Source organism: Diabrotica undecimpunctata, chromosome 6 (assembly GCF_040954645.1).
Source record: "Diabrotica undecimpunctata isolate CICGRU chromosome 6, icDiaUnde3, whole genome shotgun sequence".
Lineage (NCBI taxonomy): Eukaryota > Metazoa > Arthropoda > Insecta > Coleoptera > Chrysomelidae > Diabrotica > Diabrotica undecimpunctata.
Window position 1 is genome coordinate 92371544 of NC_092808.1, and position 14748 is coordinate 92386291.

General features: G+C 32.4%; 1 protein-coding gene across 6 annotated transcripts in view; it reads right to left on the reverse strand.

Annotated features, from left to right (window-relative positions):
- The window catches only part of kst (spectrin beta chain, non-erythrocytic 5 kst), a 267491-nt gene that overhangs the window by 86032 nt on the left and 166711 nt on the right, over positions 1-14748 (reverse strand). For all 6 annotated transcript variants that reach the window (XM_072534881.1, XM_072534885.1, XM_072534884.1 and 3 more), the window contains exons 4-7: positions 13615-14001; positions 6625-7605; positions 4477-5117; positions 2929-3205 (exon numbers count right to left, since the gene is read on the reverse strand). In XM_072534881.1, the coding sequence (XP_072390982.1) occupies positions 2929-3205; positions 4477-5117; positions 6625-7605; positions 13615-14001 (2286 nt within the window). The remainder of the gene's footprint in view (positions 1-2928; positions 3206-4476; positions 5118-6624; positions 7606-13614; positions 14002-14748) is intronic.

Sequence of the window (14748 nt, forward strand, 5' to 3'; positions counted from 1 at the left end):
ACATATTTCACCACGTCGCCTTCTCACCCTTGCCCGATCATCGTGCATCGCCAGATAGAAGCGTGATTTGTCACTAAATACCAAGTGATTCCATTCCCGGTGCCATAGAATTCTTTCTGTACACTAGAAATGTCAGCGATAATAAAAAAGCCACACTGTCGTATTCGGTGATATACCGTATGATACCAATGCGTCCGTCCATGCTCTTCAAACCACTGATTTCCGATGGCTGAATACTACTGAATCTTTTTCTTAGGGCCAGAAGGCTTAATCGGCGATCTTGTCGCCCTGTGGTCCCTGTGTGACCTCCACAACCCCTCGCTTGGTGTTCTTGTCCTTCCTGAATCCACGCTCGTTCACACTGCAATAGGATCTGTTGTTCCTAATTACAAACTTCTGTTATCGATAGACCGGCTTCACGCAAATCGACAATTCGATCCCTCTCAAAGTCACTGGAACGCCCAACGAATTCTATGCACTCTAGGCATTTTTTGCAATCAAAAAAGGCTTCTTAATTAGCCTCACGACATTTAAAATTTAACTGACAACGTAAATTCACGAAAACTAAATGTTTCTTTCCAAACAATTTACTCATCCGCCACAAAAACTTAACAGATAAACTTGAAAATGTTATCATTTATTGTTATGGCAAGATAAGTCCATCTGTAAAAAATTAATGAATTCTAATAAACATACGTAGGTGTTTACCTTTTTTTGTCAATCAGTATATTTGCCGTATAATCCCCTGGCGTCCGCCTGACAATTTAAATGAATACGAATATATATCCCCTTTTTCACTAGATCTGTCATGTCTTTACTACATTGAAAAAAGTTTAAATTCAACGCAGATGTGATCGAGACTGTGGAGGTCTTTTTCGGAAAGTATTTAGTATTTATTTACATATTTTATATTTAATATTTTTATTACTGTATTATAATATTATCTTGTTTAATGATATATTCTAACTGCTTATTTAGTTTAAAATATGACAGTATATTATTTTTCTTCTATTTAGTAAATTCTCATTGTTAAACTGGCTAACACATGGTAATCTGTTTTTGAGTTCAAAGAAAATCACTTGTCTTTGTTAATTGTTAACTGCCTCGAAAGCACAGAAAACGCTACAAAATATCAAATTTCTGTGAACTATTTATTTAAATTATCGCCATGCAAAAGCGCAATACAATAGCGTTGATTTATGGAAAAGAGTGATCAGAGGGTTTGTGCCTTTCCATACCAAGGAAACAGAGAGATCTAAACGAGAAATGGTACTGTAAACATCTCCAGTTTATCGGAGACGCAAACGGCGCGCCGGCGGCGGCGTCAGTTTTCACCAAGGGGTTTAGCCACTATTCTACTCCAGGTATTTTCGTGATATTATTTATTTCGTGATATTTCGTGACTTATTTTACCTCAATAAAGTTGTACACAAGACAGTTATGAAAACGTAAGAATTCTGATGTTGATAACAGGTTTAATTGTTTTGTCTACCTTATGAAAATAACCATTTAACATCAGTGCAGATCAAAAATAAACATTGCGAAGTTTGGGACACAGAAATAAGTGAGTCGCCCGTACAAACTACAAACTACTACAAGTAGCTTAGACCTCACTGGGAGGTAATATTGGCATGCGTTCGTCAAGAACTTAACTGGAATGGTGTTTCCTGGAAAACGTTATGTTTACGGAGGAACCATGTTTTTGTGTACATTCCGATGTAAGAAACACAATTTAAGGGCAGTAAGAAGATACATTAATGATATTTTAACCGACCACACTGTTCCTATATTCAATATTTCTAGGAAACGTCTTTATTTTCATAAAAGACAATTGGGACCGCATTCTGCCAGATTTTTGGACATGGAAATTAAGTTGATTTGGGCATATTAAGCATAATCTGGGACTAAAGTGGTAACATGGAAATTAAGTTGATTTGGGCATATTAAGCATAATCTGGGACTATCTAAATAGACATATAACTAGTATAGTCACCAAAGGCTACCTACTAATAAATTAATTTCGCTTGTAGAGGACTGGAAAAATTTGTCTCAAAACAATTCAAGCGCTAATTTGTGAAATACCTCTGTGAATGGAATCCAGAGAATCAAAGTGCGGAAGAGCAAAAGCGAAATACCTTAAAACTTGAGGAGAAAATGTTGAACCAGTGCATCCTTTCTATCATGACATATGGATGTCAAACCTGGACCTTAATAAGGCAAATATGAACCAACAAATAACACTGGAGACTCTACAACAGTAGATGACTAAGAGGAAGACCACATATGAGATGGGTAGATGACATCAAAAAGATAGCCGGAACAAATTGGAAGCACGTTGCTCAGGATAGAGATCGATGGAAGGAGTTGGTAGAGACATATGTCCAAAAATATACAATAGAAGAGATTAAGAATAAGATGACTAAGAAAGCAAGAAGATACATGGATAGTTTTGATTAACATCCAAATGCTATATTTCACAACAGGGTGACTTAAACCTAGATTATAAAAACATAATTTTGTTTTTACTCATATAATGCGTATAAATGCAGCCTCATTCCGAAATTAGAAAGATGATTTAATCTGAGATGATGTTCCGTATGCTTGTCCAAAAAACTATCAACATTGAGATCAATCATTGAACAAACAAAAACGTTATTCAAAATCTGTTAAAATTTTACAGGGGCCGTTTTTTATGCATTAAAACTCAATAGGCGTTAGCTCTATTATGATCCTGACTGTGCTGAATTGGATTTAAACATTAGAGTTTAGACTATGACTTTATAATCGACTGTAAGCAATTTCTTGTAATAAAATGGATATGTTAAAACCAATTCACATTAAGAAAAAACAGAAATTCGTTTTACATTGTAATTTACTAATATTTCATTAATTTAACAATAAAATAAAAAAGATAAAAATACTACTTACCTCTGGTTTTCTGATATTAACAAGAATAATTCTTGGTTCAATTTCTTCAACATAATTGGCAGGAGCAAAACCATCAGTACCATCTGCTTTGCGTACACACCACCAATCCGGATTACTTTTGTTTAACAAGAACATAACTTCATTTTTGACCATAGATAAACCGTGGTCGTTAAACGGATATAAAGCCTTTACTTGAGGAACTTTCTTTTCTTCGGTGATTACCTTGTATTCCGTTTTTTCTACGGGTTCGTCTACCCACACCTCCGTTGGCACCATCCTATAATAATAATAAATTTAAATATTTTGTCACAAATTTTAAAGGTATATAAATAATGAAAACTCAAATAAATGAGAAAAAATAGTCTTTCCAGTTTCTTACTCTGAGTGTCCGGATACGCGCATAAAGGTTGTTAAAATGAAACATGTTTTCTACTTTTGTCTACTTTAATTTTTACTTTAGGTCTTTTTAAGCCTTAATTTTTCGCAATTTTTTAGCTTGCCGCACACTTTTATCAAAAAACAAAGTTGTAATATATAGGCAAGGCATTAGCTTCTCAAGTTATTTAAGGAATTCTATTTTTTTATGACATATTCATTTTCAAGAAGCTAAATAGCACAGTCACATATTGCAACTATGGTACTAATTTTTTTTTCTGGAAAATGTTTAGTCGGTTATTTCGAACTGGTATTGCCTTTTTCGATACTTTTGGGTAGAGGCTTTGTATTTCGTATCGCTGAGATCCACGTTCTGTTTAGATGCAGATCCTCTTATTAATGATTAAATTAATAAGAGTGTTTTTGGATTTCGAAAGCAAATCGACAAACATGTATTATATAAATGGATTTCGATAGGCAGCGCTGAACTGTCGGCTGTCACAGGTACTCAAAATTAAAAATAATATTACCAATACACTATTCGCCATTGGAAACCTACATCGCAAGATAGATTTTTTAGAATCAAACACGACAAACCATTTTCGAGTGGAAAAAGCAAGTCGAAGTACATATGATAGTTTATTAAAGTCAGCTGTCTTTTATGCACCAATAATACCAGATGTTTAAGAAGAAACAAAATAATATACCTTAAATCTCTTTTACCAGTTAAATAAGAGAATTAATTTAATGATCCATAACCGGTATATAAGAAGTTATAAAACATAATATATATTAGTATATTAGAAAAGAAAACAATCAGATTTCTATTGCAACTCGACGATAAAATAATTATGTTGCATTAAAGGTTGAATAATTGCTTTGTAGGATGTAAGAAATTTCAAAGTGATAATATATACCAAATTATTAAAATGTAAAGTAGAATATTAAGAATAGTATAAAAATGCAGAACAATTCCGGCGACCCGCCATAAAAATCAACCCCAAAGCAGTATCGTTTCATACTACCATATTTATGAATAGCTTTGGCTTTACATAATACACAAGAAATAGTTGCATCTACTAAAAAATTGTAACGAAGGAGTACAGATACACTCTCATATGAAAGTTATTTAGTAAAAAAGGTATAAAACAAATTAAGAATATTATCACTAACCTATATTCATATTGGACGTCTTCTATGGGTTCATTAACTTCAGGTTCGTTATTTAAATCCAAAGTGGATATTCCAGAGGCTATGAGTCGATCAGCTTGACCATTCAAACTATAAATGTCTCCATTATATGCATTGATTTCTTCATCCAACACTTTGTGTCTTTGCAACAAAGCTTTGGCACTGAGTTCGTCGGTACCATAATCATCCGAATTAACAAGAGCTAATTTTTCATTCAACCAAGACTCAGCTTCGTTTGCATCTGCATAAAACTGGTACGCTTCAGCTGCATCTTGTAGTTGCTTGGCACGTTCTTTCGACAGTTTATCCAGTAATTCCCAATTCTTTTTATTTTTATCCACATGTTGCTGGATTTCTAAAGATCTAGGATGATTGTCTGATATTAACTGCTTACTAGTGGCTCCCAATTGATCAAATTTGTTCTTTCTTGTTTTTATTTCATCCATAAGTACCTTATGTTTCTGTTGTAAAGAAAGGACACCTCGTAAGTCTTTTGCCATAATTCCAGCTTGGCATATGCGTTGTTTCTCAATTAACCAAGCTTCTTCATCTTCTTGATCTTGCAAGAATTGGTAAAAGTTTCTAGCTTCTTCTAGTAACGCTTTTCTTTTGGCACTTAATTCCTAAAACCAATATCGATTTAAAATTTTGGGTGCAAATTAAAAATACACTAAACAACAAAATAAGTGTCCTGTGCTGCATTCTTAAGAGATTGAAGCTGTATTTGATAAAACCTATACCGGGTCTTTATACAGAGCATAAATGAGGAGGAAAACTAATGAAATATCATGCAGGTGGATAAGTCAAATGTTTCAGCGCAGAGATACATCCGCGGAAACGTATGAAGGAGCTATCAACTTAAGGTCAACGAATAACTTCCCTCAAGAAGTTGATCTGATCTACGAGTTTAGCAGTCAGAGAATATTGATACAAAATTTCACAGACGCTGTGGTGATAGAGAAAATTTCCTAGTAGGTTCTCTTCGGATACGTCTTACACAGAGTCTTATACTTCGGATTTCGAGTTTCGTGATTGAAATGTTAAGTTTTTGTATCAATAACAATACATTATTAGGTATTCTTTGCATGTCACATCATATTTATTAATTTAATATTGGACTATTTAAATAAATGAACCTCAAACACCTCAAAACGCAGTACAAATCTTGTTAAAAGTTTTTTGTTGTCATTTGGAAGAAAAAATATCGGTGATAGAAGCATCTGAAAAAAATAATTATAGTGTTCGAGTATTGGCCGAAAAGTTTCAAATAGGAAAAACTTAAGTTAGTGACAATTAAAGAAAGGCCGAGTTATAAAAGTGAAAGTGGAAATGTTCAACAAAAAGAGGATTAAAAGTGAAGATGTTGCCATCGATAATATAGTGTACGATTGGTTTTGTAAAGTGAGAAGTAAGAACATTCCATTATCTGGACCGATAATAAAAGAAAGAGCTTAAGAAGTAGCCAAAGAACTCAATTTGAATTTTAAAGCTTCCAATGGTTGGCTCGAGAAGTTTTGCTTTGGACATAAGAGTAAATTTAATTAAATAGAGCAATTTCTGGAGAAGCTGCAAATGTTAACCTTGACAACGTTTCAGAGTGGCAAAGACAACTATATAAACATATTGGATTAAAGAAAGAACTGGGGCTACCTAGTATATAATCAATTATTTTAAACAAATTTTCGTTATTAAAACTCTACAAATAGTCAAAAATAACTTATAAGGGGACTTTTTTCACTAACGGCGGAGACGCGGGGTTCACTAGAAGACGCAGTAGTAGCACTAAACAAAATAGCGGTTGTTCACTTAACTCCACACTGCCCTTCATTTTATTAACAAACATTTTCAACATTTAATATAATTTATTTAGTGATGGATTGGTATAGAAAATTTCCAAATAACAGAGAAACACCCATATGAAGGACATTAAAGAAGGGTAAGTACAATAATAATTAATGATATATTTATGGTAATATAGGTGAAGAAAAAAAAACTATTTGTAATAATTGCTGAAATCAGAAAATTATAGCAGGAACTGTGAAAACTAGGGATTGGAACGAATTATTAAAGAGATCCAAAACACAATTCAAACATAGTAAGTAATATGTAAAAATAAAATAGTTTACTCACCCTGATCTCCTCACACACTTTCCCGAGTTCTTTAAGTTTCTTTAATACCTCATCTCCTTTTGGATTTCCTTGAGCCGTTTGATGACCTACTCTATTTAACCAACTTTCCTTTTCTTCTAAGGACGTAACCATTAGATTTTGTAAGGCATGTTTATGTAGTAATTCCTCAACGGCTACCAAATGTGCCCCAGTATCTGTAGAAGAAAGATCTATTCTCAGTTGTTCTGTACTGGTAAGAACCGAGTCTATTTCCCGTATGATCGACATAATACTTCCCATTTTGTTAAGGTTGAGTTTGTGTTTTTCTAAGAGTGCTTTGAGTTCTTCCCACTGTTTTATAATTTCACTTTCTCGTTTTTGGACTCTATCAGAATTTCGATAATTCTCATTAATAAGCTCTTGTGCCATATGAGATAAGTCATGAATACGCTCTTCCCTCGCTAATATATCAGCGCTGATGGCTTCGTGCTTTTTAAGAGTAGCATCCACTTGCACCAAATTGGAACCATACCGAGGATCTGATAAAACTTGAATCATCTCTTTCAAATAGCCTTCACGCAAAATACTTTTTTTCTCAAATTTATACATTAGTTGATCTAACCTTTGCTGCCTCATCAGTTCATCTCTAAGAGCTACCTCTCTTCTGTGTTCAGCTTTCTCTAAAGTATCCCAAGATCTTTCGATATCCTGAACTAGCTTGCCGTCAGAAGGGTAAAAAGCTGGTTGCCTAAGTTCCTTTAATTGAGTATTTATGTTAAAAAACAAAGCCTCTATTTCACTTCGTTCTATATATTTTGGGGGCTTCTCTTGATTACGGTAGTGGCCGAATTGTATAAATAGATTTTGAATGCCTTCTAAAGAATTTGGAAATTGTCGGTCCTCTAATTCTACAATTTTTAATTTAATCCAGTCCAATAGATCAGTGGTCAACTTGTCGTAGGTAAGTTTCAGTTTGTCAGAGTCGATCATCTGTTTAATAATCTGTAATAACAATCAAAGTTAATAATGCGATTTGTTTAATACAATCATATATAAATTGAAAAACAAAGTTAGGCTTCCTTTTCACTTCCTTTTCTGGACGTGTTAATAACAAAAGAGGACACAGCATATGCAACCAAAGTTTACAGAAATCAAACCCACACCAGCAGATATTTAAATTACCACTCAAACTACAACATAAATATCAAAAAAGGAATTATCAAAACATTATATGACAGAATCCGAAACACTTGCTCCGATGAAAACGCATTTGGGAAAAAAAACCTGCTAATCAAGGTTTTGACAAAAAATGACTACCCATGGTCATTTATAAAAAAAGAAAGAAAGAAGAAAGAAAACAACAAAACACCACAAGCAATGTAGAAACACTCATAAGAAGGGATCCAAAGATGACAACAATACCATATGTAAAGGGCGTATCAGAAAAATTGAAAATGATAGGAAAGCATCACACCAACATTCAAAACAACCAAAATACTGAGAGATATATCCTGTCCAAAACCAAATCGAACAACAAACAACAAAGATCAAAGAACTGCATATATAAATACTCTGTGAATTCAACAATTTATATGTGGAAGCAACACCAAGACCACTAAGTGTCAGGATAAACGAGAATGAAACATACATCAAGAACAAAGACTTCGAAAAATCTCAGATATGCCTGGGACAACAAGCAAAGATTAGAATGGAAAGATACATCAATAAATAATTTGAAAGAAACATATATGAAAAACAGAAAAGTCAAAGAAGCAGCTCTTATCCTACTTAATGAAAAAAAAAATGCGTATAAATCAGCAGAATTTAGCAGGCATTGGATGAAGAAGTCAATAAAAAGAATATGCCAACAATAGCAGACTAATAGGAAGTCGGAGACATGTCATCTACAATTTATACACAATACATATGCAACACACAATACACAAACATATAATCTACGTAAACAGACATTACACAAACATACAATACAAGAAAACACAAAAGAGTCAGAATTTGATATTCCGAGGGTACAAACATCACGCTCAGGTTTTTTTCAAGCATAAGCATGTTATTACCTAAAAGATTGGGGCCAAGTAAGTCAATCATGAATTTTGAAAAACATAAGCTTCTAACAACAACTTATTGGTTATATATTTTCGCAGAATTTTTTTAAATAATCTTTTTTAAAAACGTTTTCCGGAGTGTAAATCGAAACTTCAAACAGTAGTTAAAAATGTAATTTTCATTACAATTAATTGTCGCTTAATCCCATATAAAGATAATTAGTTAACTTATATATTATGGAGCCCGAAACCAGTTTAAATTTGGTTATATAGAAGCAGGTTACGATTAGAGCATTTGGCCAAACTATTTTACCTTTAAAATGGATATACTAAAGTAGCTTTTGGATCAGCTAAAGAAAAAGAGGGTTGGAAATTGATTAAGAGAAAAAGAAATGATTAAGCAAAATCACTGCACTATAGAACTATAAATTATGGGTGTAAATGGTGAAAACGAAGCATGTTATCATCAAAGGAATCTGTTTGCAATGTTTTATATTTAAAATAATATTTAAAATAAACGCGTCTAATTTTATCTATTACTCATAGAAAATTGATCATTTTATCAGAAGTCAGAATGTTCTAAAATACCAACCAAACACGTGCATTTTCCTACAGATAAAAATATTTCCCGATAGAAAATATGTTAAGGAAATTACTGCATTCCGTTATTTGTAGATAGAAGAAGAACATAAGATAAAGATAAAATAAAAGAAGATAAAAGTGAAAAACACGTTCATTAGCGGAAGCAAATTCTAAATTATGTTGCAATTCATTTAAAATATTATTTGGTTAAAAAATATCAACTACTTTTTTTTTAACAAAAGGAGAAATTTGTTTGAAATCCATATTGACAGAAATCATAAATTAGAAGTCTACAGTACTAGCTATTATAAGAGAAAAAAGTTAAATCCAATGAAGAGCTTAGTTATAGAGTGATCCTGAAAAATGTGCACTATTCAATTGATATACACTAATATTGTTCTGAAGCTATTTTCTTGTGGCATTTTAAATTAATTACTATTTAAATGGGAATAAGCCACAATTAAAGGTTAAAATACGTTTATTGACGTTTCAATTTCCACTTCGGAAATCGTTCTCAAAATACAAACATTATGTTTGTATTTTGAGAACGATTTCCGAAGTGGAAATTGAAACGCCAATAAACGTATTTTAACCTTTAATTGTGGCTTATTCCCATTTAAATAGTAATTAACCTACACTAATAGCTGAGATTGAAGAACATGGTCATAAAACCTCGAACCTAATATAAGCAATAAGGATATTTATGATCCTAAAGTATTGCAAAACATGATAGTCCAGTTTGGACCTCCAAACTTCAAACTTAACCTACCACAATGTATCAAATGCCAACTTTGACTTCCTTGATGTGTCAGATGTGACAAGGGTCATTTTTGTAAGGACTACATGAAACAGGTAAACCCCAGCAACTTGGGCATTGTGTAAAGGTAGCCATCCGGCAAATTACAAGGGGTGAAAATTTTCTCTTAGTCATAATCAGAAGAAGAGGAAAATATTTATAGATATTGGTACTGTCCATACCAGATGTCTCTGTCTATCAAACCTTTCAGAAAATCCAAAATTGTTGACACAATACTAAATACTAATAAAAAGAAAGTTCCTGGTTATGAACTCATTACTGGATTTTTCTTGTATCAATTACCACAAAATGTACTCCTCTTGTTGACACAAATCTACAGCACTGTATTATTTTCAGATTAGGTTATTTTCCTTTACAATGGAAAGTGGCTTAAGTTATTTTAATCCGTAAGTTCATATAGGCCATTAGTTTACTATTAATTCTTGTTAAAAGTCTTGTTAAAAATTAATAAAGAAATTTAGATCTTTCCTAAAAGAAAACTGCTTAGTTTCTAACTACCAATTTGTTTTCGACAAAAACTCGCTGCAATTGATCAAGCGCACAAAGTTGATATAAGTTAATATCATAAACCAGAATCTGGAGGAAAAGCGTTATTCTTCTCCAGTATTTTTGGACATGACACAAGCTTTTGATAAAGTGTAGCATACAGGTTTGCTATATAAAATGAAACAACTACCATCTGAATATTATAGAGATATGCTAAATTAAAATCGATTAATAAAAAAAAGTGATTGGAAAAAAAGTTTAAAAAAATTACATTTATGCAGGTACATAAAATGACTTAATAGTAAATACCAATTTTAAGCGTATAAACATTTACAATAACTCTGTAGAATTGAATTCAAATTAAATGGCAAAAAAATATTCGGAAAGCCGATTAAAAACACAACACAACAAAAACACAACAAAAAAAAGAGATCCAACGAGTCTTAGGAACCAAGATAGTTGTTTCGTTAATTTACAACATTAAGGGCTGAAATTAACCAATCTTTTATAATAAAATCAAACTTTTAGAAAACAAAATTATTAAAAATTGTTTAAAGAGGAGTGTTTTAAACAAAGAGTAATTTGCGTTCCGACTAGAATAAAAGAAGTGAGGGCAGCTGATTGAAGGGCCAGCCGCGCTCTTCAAAAAATCCAACACATATTCAAAATAGACTGCATGGAAAAATAACATATCTCAGGATCTACTGGACTAACTTTGCTCTTTCTATTTTAAACTGGTGTACAACGATAAAATAATCACATTTTTGTGCAAAATTGTCCAAAACAAAGTAGCTAATGACAACACCATGTACAAATCTTTGCCTAAGTCACCTTTTTATTGTTATTTTTTTATTTATTTAAAATATAATATTAAATAAATGTTATTTATAAACATTATTAAATTGTTATTTATAAACAATTTAATATTGTTTATAAAAGTTGTGTTTCTAAAAGTTTTTTTCTAAAAGTTTTTTTTCTAAAAGTTGTGTTTTTTACCCAGCTTTCCGAAGAATTCTACCGAGTTATTGTAAATGTTATAAGGATAAAAAGTGATATTTATTATTAAATCATTTTGTATAGATAAATGCAACTTTTTAAACTTTTTTCCATACAGGTATACATAGAGAGGTAGTATACATAGAAGAAAGTAAGCTTCTTAGCCGGATTATTGAGATCCATTTAGTCAAATTATCTAGACTAGCCCTAGAAATTAGCTTATTTTTCAAAAAATCTTATAAACAAACTTCGCAAAAACTATTCTGGATCATCTTTTGCCCACAATTCAAACACAATAAGACCCTCAAGTTCATGTATGTACATTTAAACAAATTTTAATAAACAATAAAAAGCTATTAACAATATTCAAAAACAGCGATTCTGTTGTTTATTTTGCAATAAATCTTTTGTTTATTAACGATTTAAATTTAGCATATCTCATTTTGTGTATTTTTTCTGAAAAAGTTGTGTGTTGGTGTCAAAATAGTTCTACCAAAAAATTGATGAATCCCTAGATGAGAATATTTTTGTACTATCTCATTTTTCACATTTCAACTGTCAAACCAGTCTATACAGTTGTGTCGAGTAAAAAACTAACTTAATTGGCCTAATATTCAAATCCTTTATAACAGAGAGTTACTTCAGATAAAATACGGACAGTAATAACAGCATTATGACCTACAAATTCCGGAGTATCTCAAAGTAGTGTGCTTGGTCCACTCTTGTATCTATTATACACGCCTGATCTACCTTCCTCTAATCAGTGCTCCATAGCAACATTTGCTAATGACACCGTCATTCTCTCGTCCCACAAAAATATACCACATTCCGATAGTGCAAAATACCTCGGCATTCATCTTGATAGACGAGTTAATTAGAACAACCACATCTTCAATAAACGAAAACAAGTTAATTTAGGATTAAAATTAAACAACTTAACTGTCTACTTGGAAGATCTGAACTATCATTCGAAAAAAAAAGTATTAGTGTATAAAATAATTCTAAAACCCGTCTGGACCTATTGAATTCAACTGTGGAGGTGTGCAGGCGAATTTAATATTAAAATCTTGCAGAGGTTCAAATCGAAGGTCCTTGGGAAGATTGTTAATGAACCATACAAACTCTTGGACTTATCGGATAGTCTTAATAAGTAAATAATCTAGAATATAAGATAATATTTTAAATATTAATTTTAGTTAAACTTATTTACGAAGGTACAGCACTGACACGTAATCTTCGCTTATGTTAATCAAACAGAAAAGATTGCAAATCTTTACTTGTGAAATAATAAAAAAAAGATAACACTAGCTGAGGTTATAGTATTCCTTATTCCTTTTCTCCTTATTCTCAAAATGGGATAAATCAAAGTCTGAATTTTCTAAGTATAATAAAAATTTTCGTCTGTGCTCGATATTAAAATACTTTCTATATTTTACTACTTTTATCTTTTTTATATTTATTGCACATTGTTTTTCTTCTATCCTTTGATACTATGTGTTAATTTATACTGCCATTAGTCATTATCCTTTATAGAACTGTCATGTGTAGCACTAACTACCTTCCTACGGATGTGCCCCATATTATACGAGTATACTTATTATACGAGTATTCGATAGATTTTTCTGTTATCTGTAGTTTACACCCGTTGTAACATTACCAATTTAAAATGCTATATTAGTAACCCGGAGCAACCAATATAGTTTGTTTTTTATTAGATTTATGGTACTGATGAGTGAAATAAGTGTTCTGTAATTTCAGAGCAAGACTAGAGAAGGTGACTATGAATAACATAAACAAAATCAACACACCTACTGCCCTTAGGTACATATAAAAAAGAAGACCTTGTTAGACATTTTAGAAGAGTACCTATAGTCCAAAGACAGTTACGATCACAACAAAAATCTTTTTTCCTGGTATTAATGGCTTTGGTTACGACCAATTAGCCAATTTGCATGTTTTACACCTTACAAGTAAACAAATAATAATACAAGTGCTATTCCATACTTAACATACAAGTTAACACATAATAAACTAATGTAATGTTGATAAATAAACCACTGTACTTACTTTCGCTATTCGTCTTCCAGATTTTTCTTCTTGTTTCATACGTGCAAAAGTATGATAATAAGATGCAACGTAAGTCATAATACTCTTCTCATCAGGTCTTGAAGTATCAATATCTTCAGCATCTAAGAGTCTTAGAATGCCTAATTCGTTCTGTGCAATGTCAAAGGCATGATTCAAGTTATCGATATTTTTATTGTTCTTTAAAGAATCGAACTCAAATAAGTCCGGTCGGTGGGCATGTATAAGCGCGTTAAAACCTAAACCATTTCTCCACGAAGAAGAAAAGTCTGATATATGAACATCTGGGTAACCATGAGTTTTACGTTGAGCCCATAATAAAAGGGCGTCTTTGGCTGATTTCTTTTCCGAACTCTCATTGTCTTCATCCTAAAAGCAAAGATACAATTATTTTAAAACACTTATAAATGGAAAATTAGAAAGAAAATATAATGTATCAATGTAATGTAAGACATTTAGGAACTCATCAAAAACTACACGGAATCGTCTTAGCCGGCATTTTTCAATAATGTGACGGGCAGTATGTCGTTGCGCACCACAGTCATTCTCAGGAGTAAGGCTTTTCTCCATATATGTAAGCTGTCAGCACATCTACCGCTGTTGGTTCCTATCATGTTTAGCGATGTACATGGCCTGTGCTGACTCGCTCTTCCAGTGTCTTCTCCACGCGTTGGTTAAAGTGAACTATTCCTGATGTAAGATCTTGGTGGCCTTTAAAAATGGATATCTGGAGCGCAGTCTATTCATTTCAATACCAAGATTGTCATGGTGGACCAGTAGTTGGTGGTTAACCTGAATTTTTTTATATTCTCAGAAAAGAGAATGACTTCTTCGTAGTCAGAATGAGAAGCCAACAGTTCGGTGTTGGTCTAACCGTACCTGGGATCATTTGCATTTTCTGGTTTAATTGGGTATCAACAATATTGCTATTAAACCATACCCGGAAGCATATTCAGCTACCGAGTATACAAGTTCGAGAACTGACTACGGAGGTTGAGGAACTCCATGTGGTGCCACATATATTTTGGATTATATTATTTCGCGTTTTTTTTGTGTTAAGTTGTGAGTCAGTAGACCGTATTCAAAGTGGACGGAGAGCTTTTTGTTGGCCTGGGC